At 52.7% G+C, this 16,569-nt stretch overlaps 4 protein-coding genes across 4 annotated transcripts; 2 read left to right on the top strand and 2 right to left on the bottom strand.

Moving 5' to 3' along the window:
- The first annotated feature begins 194 nt into the window (after positions 1–194).
- On the top strand, positions 195–2,504 carry GGI43DRAFT_416018 (putative zinc finger in N-recognin-domain-containing protein). Its single transcript, XM_083207218.1, has 3 exons — positions 195–565; positions 636–690; positions 765–2,504. Exons 1-3 carry the CDS (start codon positions 423–425, stop codon positions 2,253–2,255), a joined length of 1,689 nt encoding a protein of 562 aa, XP_083056568.1. The 5' UTR covers positions 195–422; the 3' UTR covers positions 2,256–2,504.
- Positions 2,505–2,720: 216 nt separating this feature from the next.
- GGI43DRAFT_425591 (uncharacterized protein) lies at positions 2,721–3,688 on the bottom strand (the record flags this gene model as incomplete). Its single annotated transcript, XM_083208528.1, has 2 exons — positions 2,721–3,388; positions 3,451–3,688. The coding sequence occupies 2 exons, from the start codon at positions 3,686–3,688 to the stop codon at positions 2,721–2,723; spliced, it is 906 nt and encodes a 301-aa protein (XP_083056567.1).
- Positions 3,689–7,715: 4,027 nt separating this feature from the next.
- Positions 7,716–11,115, top strand: GGI43DRAFT_221591 (glycosyl hydrolases family 31 domain-containing protein). Its single transcript, XM_083200359.1, has 3 exons — positions 7,716–8,163; positions 8,267–8,888; positions 8,962–11,115. The coding sequence occupies exons 1-3, from the start codon at positions 7,854–7,856 to the stop codon at positions 10,880–10,882; spliced, it is 2,853 nt and encodes a 950-aa protein (XP_083056566.1). The 5' UTR covers positions 7,716–7,853; the 3' UTR covers positions 10,883–11,115.
- Positions 11,116–11,807: 692 nt separating this feature from the next.
- GGI43DRAFT_221668 (uncharacterized protein) lies at positions 11,808–15,215 on the bottom strand. Its single transcript, XM_083200360.1, has 3 exons — positions 14,761–15,215; positions 14,223–14,608; positions 11,808–14,094 (listed from the first exon to the last, which is right to left on the bottom strand). The coding sequence occupies exons 1-3, from the start codon at positions 14,854–14,856 to the stop codon at positions 11,940–11,942; spliced, it is 2,637 nt and encodes an 878-aa protein (XP_083056565.1). The 5' UTR covers positions 14,857–15,215; the 3' UTR covers positions 11,808–11,939.
- Between the last annotated feature and the right edge of the window lie 1,354 nt (positions 15,216–16,569).

Here is a 16,569-nt window from a genome sequence, read left to right as displayed (position 1 = left end):
ATTGGCTGAGCTTGGTGCTGCTAGGCGTGCTAAACGCGCTGAAGACGCGTTAATTGATCGGCGCTAAGCCCGTTTGGCACCGACGCGTAAAGTGGTTTTTGTACCTGTCGATTCATGCGTTTGTCATCTCGTGTCACTAGGACAAAAATAACTAATCAGTAGACCACTTAAACGCGCTGCTTCACGTACAATTAATATTGTCTGCTAAGCTTGTCGCAAGTCAAGTCTTACAGTGCCGTCGCCCCGTCTACCACAGGGTACCTACATGGTAAACCAAGCTGTAAGACCATAAGCTACAGCCACAGCCCTTCTTCTGGTAGCACTAGCTCTCGAATCTTTCTTTCGAACTCTTGTCTATCCATTCCATCTCTGGCCGTCTCGCCGCTTCATCAATTGTTTGGTCGTTTGTTTGCATTGAGACCATGTCTAACAACCCTCCTCCACCTCCAACGATTGAGTCGTTATCGTTATCCGCTGCAGAGACAAAGACAGACCGTGCTACAGGCCGCAGCAACAGCTTTTCCCAGCAGTCGCGAGCATCCGACGACTCTCAAACTGCCGCTGAGTAGGTTGCGATTCAGTTCAGTGGCCTATAAGGCGTACCGGATGCGCCGTACTGACGTTGATATTGACAGCTTTCTTCGCGACCAAGAAATCCTCGAAGCCGACGCTCGCGAGGCCCTGCCTTATGTATGTCTACGCCAGAGCTTCAAATCCCACCATACACTACAATTTACTCCTCGCTAACTATTTTACCTCAACAGAGCATTGAAACATGCACCAAGATCCTCGGTCCGCTTCGACAAAATGTATTCGCTTGCTTGACCTGCAACCCTGCGCCGACGAAGCCTGAAGATCCCTGGAACCCGGCGGGCATGTGCTATGCCTGCTCAGTCTCATGCCACGGGGAACATGCTCTTGTCGAGATTTTCCAGAAGAGAAACTTCACCTGCGATTGTGGAACCACGCGCTTTCCATCCAGCAGCCCATGCACGCTGCGCATCAATAGCGAGACCAATACCAAGGGCAGCGTACACTCTGAAGAGCCTGATGTCAACAACAAATACAATCACAATTTCAAGAATCGATTCTGCTGCTGCGAGTGCGATTATGATCCCTTCGAACAAAAGGGTACCATGTTCCAATGCCTTGGGCTAGGCACTGCCGAGACTGGAGGCTGTGGAGAGGACTGGTATCACCCTGGCTGCCTCGTGGGTATGGGGCCCAAATGGTTTGAGCAGATGAACAAAAGCAAGTCCAAGGCTGTATCAAAGGAGATTGAGAAAAAGGGAGGTGCCCTTGCTACAATTACCGAAAAGGACGAGGCCCAATCAAATAATAGCACAACAGAAGCCGCGGACGACGTGGCAGTTGAAGATGACGATGACGAGCCGCCGATGCCTCCCGGGTTCCCAGCTGAAGACGACTTTGAAGGGTTCTTATGTTACAAGTGCGTAGAGGCAAATCCATGGGTCAAACAGTACGCGGGAACCTCAGGCTTCCTACCAGCTCTGTTTCTAGATCAGCCCGAGGCTTCTGCAGCGTCGCCATCCAATGAGAGCACAGGAACAGCTGCATCCAAGAAACGCAAGGCCGAAGACGATGAGAATGACGAGTCAGCAGACGCGAAGCGCATTAAGAGCGAGGGCCAAGCATCGACTATTGAATCTGCCACAATGGAAGATGCCGCAGTTCAGCCCACTGAGGATGCTACCAAGCCAGGAGAGCACGCTGTAGAGGGAGAAACCAAGAGTGGCGGTCTAGTTTCGTGCAAGCTGCCCAACTTACCCGTCGCACCTGAAGGCCGCTTCTCTCTTTTCTTCAAAGAGGACTTCCGCGAGAAACTCTGCCACTGCTCAGACTGCTATGGCAGAATCAACGCCCACCCCCAGCTCCTAGAGGAAGAAGAAGTCTACGAGCCCCCTCTGTCAGACGATGGAGCTTCCCAGCACGGAGGCTCGACCCACGGAAGCGGCAGTCTTTTGGACCGCGGCGAGAGCGCCCTGCGCAACATGGATCGTGTCAAGGCCATCGAGGGCGTCATGGCGTACAACCACCTCAAGGAGCAGCTCACGCCGTTCTTCAAGCAGTTTGCCGAGAGCGGCAAGGCGGTGGGCGCAGAGGATATCAAGGCGTACTTTGCGAAGCTGCGCGGCGACGAGCAGGGTATCAAGGAGGCGGGCGAGGCTGCGGCTTCGTCCAAGGAGAATAGGGATGGAGAAGATGATGGCCGACGCGAGCAGAGCGGATATTAGCTCTGGGCATGCTGCTACTGTCTCTCTTGTGGAAAGACTCAGATCGGCCTCCAAAGTAATCGCTACGTACTTTAACTTTGGTCGCCATGTACTATTATATTCGAAGGACTACAAAGAATTTGGAAAGCAAGGAATGGGAAAGCATATAATCCATGTGAAGAAAGAAAAGAAAGGGGCACGATACCCGTAATGTACCTTTTACGAAATATTCAGGTTTGTTCTAATTTATCTTGGTTTCGACAGAATAATTGCCTTGATCAAATGCCATGCTATACCACCTAGACCAGCTCTTCCCATTCATTACATGTATTTACAATCCATCAAAAGCCCTTCCGCCTCCCGCTCCGCTATCACTCGTAGCATCATGATTCGGGTATACCTAATCCCCATTCTTGTTTCCCCTCGTGTCCATACACTCTCATATCTCGCACTGGATAGGCTTTTACATCCCCATCATCAGTCTCATCATCTGCCTGTTGAACCTGTACTAGATGCCGCGCTGAGTGGCCGAGGAGGCGGTATGGGTAGTATCTGGCTATTTGAGTCTTCCCTTTGCATAGCAATACCACCCATCATGCCCATAGACGACAGGTGGTGCTGCTCATCGCTGTCTTCACCCTGGCTGTCAACCATGTGCTGCTCCTGGGCTGCCCGCAGTTCCAGCTCTCTCAGCCTCTCCTTCTCAGCCTCGTCAATGATATCATCATCCCCGCTCCAGTAGGGGTCGTCGTCTTCCAGCTCAGGCATTGCCATGCGCTTCCAAAAACGTAGCTCCTGTCTCAGAGCGGTATCGTCTACGCGCTTCGCAAACCTCTCTTCGTCCTCATCGTACTTGCGTCGGAACTGGCGTAGTGACTCGTTCGCGCGGCCAGCGTGGGTCTGCATCTCCCATATCTGCTCGCGCAGCCGGCTGTTCTCGCGACGGGCCTCGTCGAGCTGTGCGCGGTAGGAGCGGTGCCAGGCGGCGACGTCGACGACGTGCTTGGACTTGTATTCATGGAACTGCTTGAGCATGAGGGAGATGGCGTTTGCGTACTGCGAGAGGAGGGCGGCGTTGGCGTCGCGGCTGTGTTTGGCCTTGTCGAAGGACTCGGAGAGTTCTGAGATGATGGTGTCGAGATTTGATTCTTGGGCTGTGAAAACATTACAGGTTAGCATTACACCGAGTAGAGCTGGACGTCCAAACACAACTCACCATTGATGTCGTCGGCCGCAGACGAAATCATCTCGTTATTGCCCAACCCCTGCGCCTTTGCCTTGTTGCGCACTCGCCCCAGTCCGGTGACAATATCCTCAGTGACCTTTCTGTTATCCGCGAGCTGTCGGCTAAGCTCTTCGACCATGCCATAGATGTAGTTCAGCTCGGCCTGGTGTCCCGCCGGCGTGGGCGCGGGCATGACGGCGCCCATGTTGGCGCCATTCATGCCGTTCATTTGGAACTGCTGCTGCTGTTGCAGCTGCTGGTGCTGTTGCTGTTGTTGCTGTTGCTGCTGATGATAGAGCGCCTGTTGCTGGAGCTGCTGTTGCTGGTGCTGGAAGTAGTGCTGCTGGAGGTAGTGCTGCTGAAGCTGTTGCTGCTGCTGGAGGTTTTGGTGTTGCTGTTGCTGCTGCTGTTGCTGCTGCTGTTGCTGTTGTTGAAGCTGATGCCGCGCCTGAATCTGCGCTTGAGCTTGGGCCTGGGCCTGAATCTGCGACTGTAGCTGCGGCTGTAGCTGTGGCTGCGGCTGCTGGCTTTGCTGATGCTGGAGAATGGGATCCAAGTTGAGCGGAGTCGCAAAGTTCATGTCGCGCGTGGCTTGATCTTGGTGGAGGTTGTTAGCGAAGATCTGAGGCTCTGGGGCTCCGGCCGCCATTGTTGGGGCTTCTTCGGGCTCGCTAAGATGGTCAAAGTACCGCGACAGCTTATCGTGGCGGCGCTGTACATCGGCCCCCTGTGTGTCCTTGCTCCTGATAAAGGGCGGCGCCTGGAGAGATGAGACCTCTGGGTGGCAACGCGAGGCTCAGGCTGTCAAGGGCTATGCCCAATGCGAATTCTTCTCTTTGCTCTCCTCTTCTCGCTCTTTTTTTCTATTCTCTTGTCCCAGGTGGAAAAAGAATGGGTTGCGCGCGAGACGCAAGGGGCTGCCAGCTGGCTTACAGGTGATACACACCCGGTACAGCAGCGTTTGCGTGCTACTGGGCGTGGGCTGGATGTACACTGACTTGTGTTGGCGGGGTCTCTGGACCAACGCGAGCTGCAATTCGTCGCCTTGCCAGCGTATCAATTCAATATGCTCTCCTAATGCATGCGTTTTATGCATCTTACATTGTGTATTATGAATTTTGTTTATCTTTTCATCTCTCCATTATCCAAGTCGAGCTCGTGCATCGCGGCGTTCAAGAAGTCAATCACGTGCAATTTTCTCTGCGGAAGAGAGGGCGAGCACCAATCTCCTAGTGTGTTCCTCAAGGGCCAGTCAACGTGGAAGGGGGTATATCCAATCTAATCAATAAGAGTAAAATATGAATTGATTTTTTTCCTGGTCTAGATAGTGTAGAAATTTATTTACTAAAGTGAGCAAAGATGGCAGCACTACCGACTTGAAGAAGTGGCTTTCTCGGCAAGAAATAAGCTTATTCTCCAACTGAAACGGCAATAGAAGCACAGCGTACATGTATTCTATCGCCCAAAGGTCCAAGCAGAGTATTGTCTGGTATCTACTATAATGGAGAGATGCATGTGTAATACTATTGCTGTGTCAGATAGATGGAGAAGCAAAAGCACAAAGGGGAGCACAACTGCTTCTAGGTTAGGTGAATTTGTCTGGCTGCAAGCTATCGATCTCTTTTTTGTGCCGCGGAGTTTGCTGGACGTGAGACCTGACATTAATAATATACCAGTTTTTTCTTCTTTCTTCTACTAAAATGTCCATCACTAAACATATTTGATTGTGATATTGCTTTTAGCCTTGCTAGTAGTTGGCGCCGCATTTCCTGTTATACAGATGAAGAAGCTGGGAATGGCATCTGACCTCGCCACCGGTACTATTTCTCCACATATAGAGGACCAACATGCAGCGAGGGCAAAACGAAACAAATAGTTTATGCACATTTAATAGGCTGTAGCGTAGCATTGCAGCTCAGCGATCTCGGGATAGCTAAGGCACCGAGGCAGAGCCGAGAAAAAGTGATTAGAAGAAAAAAAGGCCCAGGCGGAATCTTGGCCTATACAAGAAGGTGAAGCCTTTCACAGCTTTCATTCTCAAGGGGTGCCTGGTAGGTGCCAAAGAAAGATCTGAAATTGGTACAGGTTAATGCTCACGTGGCGTGATGAGGTATAGCTTACATAGCAAAATGAGGAGCTGATATATACTGAGAGTTTATGATGTGTATTTGTTGGGGAAAATGAAACAAGAAAAAAAAAATTAGATCCCATCACCAGAGATCTCCCAGCGTTGCACCGGGGATCCCATGAGCGAAGGACCGTGACGCGAACTGAGCTCGTCGGTTGGCGGGCGGGAAATTAACACACCCTCTTGCCTAGTGCGAGGGTCCAATGCGGTGCCACCATTCGGAAGTTGTCGACCGCGGCTGATGCTACCGTGCCAAGATGAAGAATGGAGCTCAATACAATTAATTACTTGAGCTCAAAAATACCACCGGTTTCGCTGCCTTATGGATTTAGTGCCGGTCGTATTCAACGGCTAAGCGGATATATCACATGCACGCAGCTGTATCAATATCAACGTATCAGCTCATTATATGCAGGCAGGTAGTGCTGCTAAGTAGATTTACTCCATAACTGTCGGTGCTCAATATATGATGCGTGTATGCGCCGAGAAAAAATAAAGGGAAAATGGTACCCAAGCATTGCTACCTGTGGCACGTTTGCTGGAAGTAAGGGGGATCGTCTGATTTAGATCGATTGTAGTGCTGCGACGCTGTAAAGTCTGATGATCTGCATATTTGTATGAGAAGTGAGATGTTGGATACCTCAGTAGGTACATTATATACGGGCATCCCCAAGAGCTGCACCAAGCTGCGTAACAGGACTAAATACTTCAAATACTATAGGAAGTGCTAGAGGCGCTTCCTAAATTCATACAGACTCCATCAGACGCCCTCCATGCTTGATCTTGGGTAGCAATATTTGACTCGTGCCCATCACTCGCCCTCGATACTGCCATCTCATTCCGGCCGGCGGACTATTAGCAATGCACGCGCTCAAGCAAAAGTGCTGTATGGATATAGCTCTCCGCCCTCTGAGTCGGCCCTTTACGCGCCTAAATGGAGAAACTGGGGTAATTAGGATCCTCTGGTTCCTCATCTCCGGTTTAGATACCGAATAACCGCTTTCCAGGAGTGCAAACCGATCCTAATACAGGATAATGTTTCCTGTGCGGGCATGTGTGAATCTGCCCTGAAAATCACTGCCGGCGGCAGACGGGCTCCTGTACGGGGTAACTCCATGCTAGTCCTACTTTGTAGCGTTTAGCGGGTTTTAGGCCCGGCGAAAAGCAGCCCGCGGCGCATCGGGTGGCGGCTTCAGGGGGGACAAACCTTGTCGATGCCCTGTGCGCCCCCAGATAAATGACACGAGAGGGCTTGGTGCGGGGGAGCTGGGGTCGCCAGTTGCGCAGGTACAGGGCGCTTAGAGTTAGCAAAGCCGTTAGAGTTACTGAGAGGCCGCTGAAAGCTCGCATTGAACCCCACTCGCTGGATGAGCTCATTGGTTTTTTTTTTCTTTTTCCTCCAATGCTGCTCGTCGTTGGACCAAAGTAATGGTGCCCACCTATGCAATAGGATGCTAGTCCTATTGCACGCTTCAATCTTGTCTCCTAGTTCGTAGGCCCGAATTCGAGCTTCTCCTCTATCGAATTCCCGCCAAACGGCCGCGATTCCACTGCCAGACACGAAGGATATGGATGGACATGGATAGCCCGACATGGACAAGTAGCAGAGACATGCATTGGCTAACTGTGCGGCTCCCTGCTCTCCCCGGCAACCGAATCACAATGTCTTGGACTGAGATGACAATATCCGTACGAGCACGACTCTTGTCTCACTTCTCCTGCTTGGCGACTTTTGCTGAGACCTCGCTCAAGCCTCATTCACTATTCCATCAATTCTCCTTGCAGGAAACCTCCGGGCTGCCCGTTAACACACGCTAGACCGCGGCCTAAACAGGTACCAAGGACAGGTACCAAGGCTTCTAACCCAGCACCTTTGGCGATTCTGCTAGGAATCTCATCTCGCACCGGTGCGCGCAGCCTTGGACTAACAATCAACCCCAACTCGACGCGGGTCAATGTGCCGGGGTCCCGTGTCTTGGAGATATGCATGATATATGCGTGCCCCTCCTCGCTCTCGCCTGTATCCACAGCTGCTCTGCCTCGAATTGGCCACTAACAGGAACTTGGATTTGCCATGTCGCACTCTTCTTCTAGCCGGGGTGACAGCTGACGAGCTAAGCTCGCTGGTGGGCAAGAACATCTGACAGGGCCCAGACATCGACATTCTCCGGCATTCAATGCTGTCTTGGCCGAACCCATCGGCCATCCATATTTGCGACCAGGTATAGACATACATATATAAGGGATCACCAGCATCACCGCAACCATGGCTATCCAGCTGGGGACCTCGAGACCCATCCCTCCTCTCGCCATCCCTCTAGTTGTCGCTGTCGTCACAGCCGCGATGATGCTTCACTGGAAGGCCGCCCTGTTCGCGGGGCTCACCTCTGCAGCCGCCATCTTTCACAGAGATGGAGCTACGACAGACGCTCTGGCTAATTGTCCAGGCTACAATGCTACCAACATTCGCGTTACGCCCACCGGCGTGACAGCCGATCTGACGCTGGCTGGAGCTGCGTGCAATGTGTACGGAACAGACCTGCCGAACCTCATTCTCCAGGTCACGTACCAGACTGGTAAGTACAGCCGATGATACCGTGATTTAGCTGAGGCATCGTTTTGAGAGCCATTGAAGTGCTATACTGCAATTGAAGCTTCATGAAGCTAACCAGCTACCAGCGGATCGTGTTCATGTCCTCATCCAGGACAAGGGCAACCAGGTTTATCAAGTCCCCGAATCCGTCTTCCCACGTCCCGGAGGCGCAATCTCATCGCAGTCCAGCAACCTCAAATTCAGCTACACAGCGAGCCCATTCTCCTTCAACATCACCCGCGCCAAAACCGGCGAGGTCATATTCAATACCTCTCCAGCGTCGCTCGTCTTTGAGTCGCAGTACCTTCGCCTCCGCACCAGCCTGCCTGCGAACCCGAACCTGTACGGTTTGGGCGAGCATTCCGACTCTCTCCGCCTGCAGACGACCAACTACATCCGCACGATGTGGAATCAGGACAGCTACGGCATTCCTGCCAACTCGAATCTCTATGGAACTCACCCGTTCTACCTAGAGCACCGAGCTACGGGTTCTCATGGTGTCCTGTTCCTCAACTCCAATGGAATGGATATCCTGATTAACCAGGACGCTTCTGGCAACCAGTATCTCGAGTACAACACCATTGGTGGCGTATTCGACTTTTACTTTGTTGCTGGACCTACTCCTGTGGCAGCCGTGCAGCAGTACGGTGAATTTGCTGGTTTCCCAACCATGCAGCCATACTGGGGCCTCGGCTTCCACCAGTGCAGGTATGAATTACAAGAAATGTCCCAATACATGAGAATTGAGCACGAAACCTAACATGCATGCGTCAATTTACAGATACGGATACCAAGACGCCTTCAATGTCGCCGAAGTTGTCCAAAACTACAGCTTGGCCAACATTCCCCTTGAGACCATGTGGACGGATATCGACTACATGGACCTTCGACGAGTCTTCACCACCGACCCACAACGCTTTCCCATTTCCATGATGCGTGAGCTTGTTGACCACCTTCACGATAATGACCAGCACTACGTCGTCATGGTTGACCCTGCTGTGGCCTACCAGGACTACCCGCCGGCCAACACTGGCCTTGATGACAACATCTTCTTGCTGCGCCAAAACGGCTCTGTCTGGATCGGTGTGGTCTGGCCTGGTGTCACCGTCTTCCCTGACTGGTTCTCTGCCAACATCACATCGTACTGGAACGGCCAGTTCCAGACCTTTTTCAATGCCGACACAGGTCTGGATGTCGATGCTCTGTGGATCGACATGAATGAGCCCAGCAACTTCCCGTGCAACTTCCCATGTGATGACCCATACGCCGCCGCTGTGGGCTATCCTCCGGCCCCACCAGCCGTCCGGTCACCGCCCCGTCCGCTACCCGGCTGGCCCTGCGACTTCCAGCCTGCGGGATGCCCCAGCAAGCGCGATGATCAATCTCAGAGACTGCAAATCAACGCAGGTAGCGGCAGCCTACCTGTGAACTTGAAGAGCAGCTCCTCTATTTCCACGACCAATGCTGACAACAAACTGGGTAACCAAAAGGGCCTGCCCGGCCGTGACTTGCTCTATCCCAAGTACCCCATCCACAACAAGGCCGCCTACCAAGTCTCGTGGAACTCTGACAAGGGTGGCATCTCCAACCACACTGTCAACACCGATGTCATCCACCAGAATGGCCTCGCCATGTACGACACGCACAACCTTTACGGCACCATGATGTCCTCAGCCTCACGCGATGCCATGGAGTCTCGTCGACCGGGTCTCCGACCCATGGTCATCACTCGCAGCACCTTCGCCGGCGCTGGCTCAAAGGTCGGCCACTGGCTTGGAGACAACCAGTCACAATGGAGCTACTACACCATCTCCATCCGCACCATGCTGGCATTCACCTCCCTCTTCCAGTTCGGTATGGTCGGCTCAGACGTCTGTGGCTTTGGCGGCAACACGAACGAGGAGCTCTGCGCTCGATGGGCCTCCCTCGGCGCCTTCAGTACCTTTTACCGCAACCACAACGACTTGGGCAGCACTAGCCAGGAGTTTTACCGATGGACATCGGTGGCCAACAGTGCCCGCAAGGCCATTGACATTCGTTACCGTCTGCTCGACTACATCTACACTGCCATGAACCACCATTCCACCGACGGCACACCAGCAGTCACCCCCATGTTCTTCAAATACCCCAACGACCAAGCCACCTGGGGCCTGGAGCTTCAATACTTCTTCGGCCCGGGCCTGATCGTCGCCCCCGTCACGGCGCAGGGTTCCACCAGCGTCAGCGTCTACCTCCCAGACGACATCTTCTACGACTGGTACACGCACGCTCAGATTGTCGGTGGCGCCACAAACCACCTCATCACCGGCGTTGACACCACGTCCATTCCGCTCTTCATCCGCGGCGGTGTCATTATGCCCCTCCGCATCAAGTCCACCAACACCACCACCGAGCTGCGCAAGCAGAACTTTGAGCTCCTCATCCCGCTCGACGCCACCGGCTCTGCCACCGGCGAGCTCTACCTCGACGACGGCGTCTCCATCAACCAGAAGGCCATCACCCACGTTACTTTTACGTACAAGAATGGTCTATTCATCCTGGGTGGCACTTTTGATCTCCGTGTGCCATTTGTCATCTCCAAGGTGACCATCCTGGGCGGCTCAACAAATGGCCTTAAGCCCAACACTGGGGCTAGCAGCAATAGCAAGTCTTTCAATGTTAACCTGCCGCTCAATGGACCTACTTCCATTAGAATTGGTTAAAGACTTTTTTTTATCAAGGTTGCAAGTTGTTTTGAATTCTAGATTTAGAACACTTTGAGAGTCTTAGTCGCTGAATCAACTTGTGGATATATAGTTGTAGCGCTTTCATGCCCCAAGGGCATTTCATGTATATATAGTACTTTTTTAGGCGCACCATGATTATGTTTTAGCACATGAGCAACTAGTTTGTCTCTTAACCTTTCTTTCATCTTAAGCGAGTGATTCTGCTGTTTCTACATTCTTTCATAAATAAATACGTAGCAGGTTACAAACGAAGAGGATCTGGATAAATAGGAGCAATACTCTTGCCAACTGGAGCTAATGGACTGTAACTTTGTAATATTCTTACGTCTACCATTCTATTGAAAGGAACAGAAGTCTACAAGCCGGCCCTATGGATGACTATATTTTTTCGAGCTCCGTCCAATAAATGTTTTGTTCAAAAGCCTGTATGCTTGTATCCTCCCTTCTTCCCACTCGGCCATCAGTTTTGTTTGATCCTAGAATTCTTGAAAAAATTGAGCAGCGCTCCCGTATCTGTGAGAATAAGCTTTCCGCAAATCCGTTTCCGGAGAGCAAAGGCTGGAAACAATAGTATGAGAAATAAGACTCCGCTGTATCACTGAGATGCCTTCCTGATGGATTTCAACCTTACCAACGCCGCCCATGAGAGACAAAGGAAAATGTGACAAGTATGTTGAAAAAGAAAAAGAAGAAAAAAAAAAGAAAAAACCGTTGGGAGCCAAGACCATATATATAAACGCCGCGAATAGCAAACCTAGGCTTCGGAGCATTCGATGATAGTGTTATGCACGGGAAGGACAGACAAGATGAGAGAGGAAAGAAAAGAATGAAATGAGATGTGCCATGGCAAGCCCCCTTATCGTAACTTTCGTTAGTCATTCTCGAATTTGTATACGCAATATTGAATCATGCATTCATGCACTGAGAGACCTGATCCGACAGCGGCAATGATGGCCAAGCATTCGTAAGCTGGTCACTTTAGGTAGATGTCAATGGGCCATGTTCTCTCTCCTAAAAGGAGAAAGAAAAGGGCTCATCCTTCTGCCATTACCGTATCATCAGCTGGCTTTGGTTCCATTACCGAAGTCTCTTCTGCAGATGTATTTTCCGGAAGGGAAAGAGTAGACTCTTTGTGCTCTAGCGCTGGCTGAGTATGGACGGCGATTCCGTTATTCATGCTACCGTTGCTGGTACCGGGGAAAACGCCGTTTGTGGCGCACAAACGGTACTCGCCATCGCTTCTCAGCTCAATGATGCCTTCGTCAAGAGCCCATTCTGCCAGCAGCTTGTCGATGCCCAGTCGTTGGGCTTCACCCTTCTCCATGTGCCGCCCCACATGCTCAGTCCACTCATCCCACGACGTGGGCCCCTCGAAAACGGCATTGCACTCTTTCCTGGGGCAAGCTGACTTTTGAGGAGGGTGCCGCCGAGTGACCAGGCAAGACTGCTGCATTTCTTTGACGTGAGCATCCCACTCGGCCATCAGCTTGCTATCGCCCTTGGCAATGGTTCTTTTGATCTGGAACGGAGCGTGCATTCGGCGGAGATGTTGAGTGAAGAGATCTTTGCGGTTGAACTCGTTACCTTTGCCCTCTACCGCGCTCTGCGGGCATGCAGAGCAGCAATAGTATGTTAGACAGAGATGCTGCGAGGCAATGTGACGTTTCCATTCATTCTTTGATCCAAATGTACTAGCACAGCCAGCAAATGAGAAAGCACAGGGGAACGGCCGCGTATGGGCAGCTGCGATGTGTTTACGGAGTGAAGACGTATCCTTGAAAGGTGCGTGGCTGCAATGGTTGCAACGGGTCTCTTGCTTGGGGAGAGACCGCCGCGGCGCCTTCATACGCAAATGTGGAGCCGAGTCCACAGCCATGGCATCAGCAGTTCCAGGATCGACGATTTCGCGGGATGAGTTTGCCTCACTGTGTCTCGATTCGGGGATGCCATCTGGAAGCGTTGTCCGGTGTTGTCGTACTGCAGGAAGTACTGGGGATGCCGGGAGTGCAGAAATTGGGGGAAGTGGAGGGAGAGCAGGGAGCGTAGGAGGAGCAGCGGGTGTAGGAATAGGTGGGTGAGGTGGAGGAGGGCCGTCGTCGCCTCTCGGCCGAACATGGCTCAAGGCCTTGAGCTGTTCTGCGGCTTCCTGCATCTCTGCAGAATCCTCGACGTCGTCTTTAGCCTTTATAGGCGCAATGTTTCGAGGGGTAGCCGGGGTATATGCCGCTCCAGAGGGGCTACTCTGTGACCTGTATTCAAGACCATCTCGGGCTGCTGCATGAAGATACGGATCTGGATCTCGTCGAGTACGCGAAGGTGTCCCCGCCGCCAACTCTCTGGCTTCCAACAAGATGCGGCCATCCTCTACTTCCTTGGCAGACGGCCGGATACCACCAGGCCCCACCAATTTTTCATACAGATGAATCATGTTGTGAGAGCTAATGTAGCCCAGGAAACAGCAGACTTTATCATGCTGGACGACATTCCATATGGAGTGGGGCATCGATATCAGCAGCATGGTGGGGGGGCCAAGGAACATGCCCTCGACGGCAATGGCAGCGCTGAGGGTTGGCTTGTTCTGCAGCCACTGGTGAAAGTAAGACATATCGGGACTCGCGTCGCCGACGAACGTTGTGCAGACCAAGATCCGAGCCTCCTCAAATCTGAGGTCAGTGACGGAATCTGCGTCGATGAGATTGTCCTCACGAGCGCGACTGCTCTGTCCTTCTGGCACATCTACGCCGTTCAGAGGAGGTACAGGCGCTCTGCCTACCATTGATGCCAGCATCAGGCTGTGCCCCTTTGCGGGAGTGAGGGTGAAGAATATGGGCATTACGAGCGATGCAGAAGAAGCTGTGGCGGGGCTGTTTGTATGTGGCTGCTGCTGTTGCTGTTTCAGGACGCAAACCTCCTCGTGTAATCTCTGAGCGCTGAAGGGCTGCTGCGCGCTACTCAGCTTGTGGAGCGATTCAACTAGATAGGAGGTGAAGGTGCGTTGACCAGGATCATCACGAAGCTTGTGCTCTGGCGAGCAAGCTGCAATTGCCTGCTTCACGCCGTGGCTGCCGGCAGCTGTGGGGTCTGGTTTGGCACACGTATCAAGAAGCAAGAGGATGTCGGACTGGGCATCTTCGAACAGACACCTTACACCATCCCATTTGAGCTTGGCAGCATCTTCGCGTGCATTGCTAAACGGGCAAGCGGAATTAGAGACGATGGCGGATTGCAGCAAGCATTATACGAAGGTAGGAGAGAGGAGGAGGAGATTGTGAGAGGAGCTTGGATTATAGAGCGCCCCAAATGACAGAAGACTCACCAGGCCCAATACAGCTGTCCGTCGGGGCCGGCGTACCCGTAACCAGCATAGTATATGATGAGGAGATGGTTGGGTCTTGCGTTTTCGAGAAAAGAGGCCATCTGGACGCCAAGCTTGATGCTTGGATTCGGTACGGTGGGAATCTGCCAGCGCTGAGTGTTGAAGCCATACTGCTTCTGCATGACTTGCTCCATCGCAGTGACGTCCTCATCCACCGTACGATCTTCCTCCCAATTTAACAGCAAGACAGATACATCGCTGTGGGGTGGACGCTCTGTCTGGCGCTGTATCAGCATGGCAGCATCCTGTAGATGGCGCGCAAAGGCCTCGAAGTCTTGTCGTTCGGCAACCGGAACATCGTGTACGGGGTAAGGCTGTTGTTGTGGCTAGACAAGGATGACAGCACACGTTAGCAACCGATGCTGGAAGTAGAAGAAGCAGCAGGGGGAAATGTGGAAGGAAAAAGTAAAAGGGAGATGGACAGAGATGGCGAGAGAGTGAGACTGGCGAGGCAGTTGGAGAGAGATGCAAGGCTAACCGTCTCGTGAGAATACTGCGCAGCAGGCTGAGGATTGGGAGCTGCAGAAGTGGTGACTTTGGGAGCCAGCTTCCGCTTTTTACTGGACGGTTCCATGGACAGGCTCAGTGAGGAGGCACGGCGAGACGAGGGAGACGACAAGACGAGCTGCAGAGGCTCTGGAGGCTTCGGAGGGGGGATTTCCGGGCTGGGCGAGGCGTGGAATGCTGAATTGAATGCGGACACGACAGCCTCGAGAGCGTAGCAGCAGCGACAGAGAAGCAGCACGTGGCAATTGGGGAGATTCGAGGATGGAAACGAGGCAACAGGAGCAAAACGACGGCCGGCTGGGAGAAGCAGAGATGAGGTGAGACAGCAAAAGAGGACGAGGGAGTAAGGCTGGCCTTTTTTTTGGGGTGGGAAGAGGGGACCTGCGAGGGAGTTCAAGGCTCAGGCGAGGCTGTCAGTATTTGCCAGTGTTACGGAGCACCTCAATGTATGAAGTCAGTCGGTAGGGGCTTTGGGCGCTGGGGCTGGGGGCGTTCCAGGGAAGGACCACGCCGCTATATTTTAGTTGGCGGGCCGCCTGGCTGTGCAGGGCCTCAGCAGCGGCGCCCATTGGCCGGTAGCCGAGGTGTTTAACGGGGACAGCGCAAGCCCGGCTGAGAGGCACTGAGAGGCAGAAGCGCAAGGCCCGGCCGGGCTGGGCTAAGACTGGGCTGGATTGGACTGGGCTGGCTGGCTGCATGGCCATGGCTGGAGCTGGAGCTGCAGGCGCTGCATTATTGGGTGGATGCGAAGCTGGCGTTGAGGCCTCTGCCATGGACAACCAGGACTACTGACGGTCGACACGACACGACGCGGCACGAATCGAATTGGCTGGCTGGTGGCGGCATGCAAGTGCCGCTCTCCAGCGTAGCATGACATAAATGACATGACACGGCAGTGTCACTCGCACTCTGGCTCCCAGCGCAGCAGGGCCTGTCCTGGTCCGGCTGCACATGAGGTAGGTATTGACATTATGGAGACTGAGAGGCTCGAAACGAGTTGAAGGTCATTGGATTGGATCAGGCTCTGGGTCTGGCGTCGGCTGTAACAGCCCGTACCCAGTACCTGCACGGCAAGCGAATCGCCAGGTACCTGCTCCCGCGCCCGGCAGCTGCGCGAGTAGCATGTACCTCCGCAACGCCTGGCTGAAGGATTGGCACAGAGGACGAGGAGGGGGGCGGCCGGCGCTATTTGGATGAAACAGCGCAAGGCAAGGGTGCTGAGAAGAGCCTTGGCGAGCTGTGACACTTCTTTTCTTTTTATTCTTTTTATTCTTTTTATTCTATTTTCTTGATCTTAATTTAAATTTGCCAAGGGCGCGTTTGCATCTTGCTATTGGTCCTGAAGCTCTCCATCGTACCCAGTACCCAAGTCTTGAGATTACAAGTAGTAGTACTTGTCGGTAATGCTGAAAATAAGTAGCTCTGCACAAGTACACGCACTTCTGTGTCTCTTTCTGCCCCCAAAATATCCAAGCCGTTCAGACATCATCGTCAGTTGATGGCACGGCTCGGCAAAAAATACCTTACTTTGCCTACTCTAGTAGTATTTACCAAGGTACTCTGTGTAAACATAAACCACTAGACACTGCATGTAGCTCTATCACCTCCATCCCGGTATAGACGGGTGCTCAACTCGCAGCACTGGCATTAGTCCACATGCTAAAGCAGGCACTACTAAGCGCAGCACACATTCAAGCGTCTCGAGCTGCCAAAGCTAGAAGCCAACCGTACAGATCTTCTAAGCTCAGTGTCATCTTGAATACCATGTGTATCAATAGTG

The sequence above is a fragment of the Trichoderma evansii genome (genome assembly GCF_050947405.1).
Source record: "Trichoderma evansii strain SZMC 28006 chromosome Unknown GGI43scaffold_26, whole genome shotgun sequence".
Classification (NCBI taxonomy): Eukaryota; Fungi; Ascomycota; class Sordariomycetes; order Hypocreales; family Hypocreaceae; genus Trichoderma; species Trichoderma evansii.
Note: the sequence above shows the minus strand (reverse complement) of the source record. Positions and strands in the feature narration are given on the sequence as shown.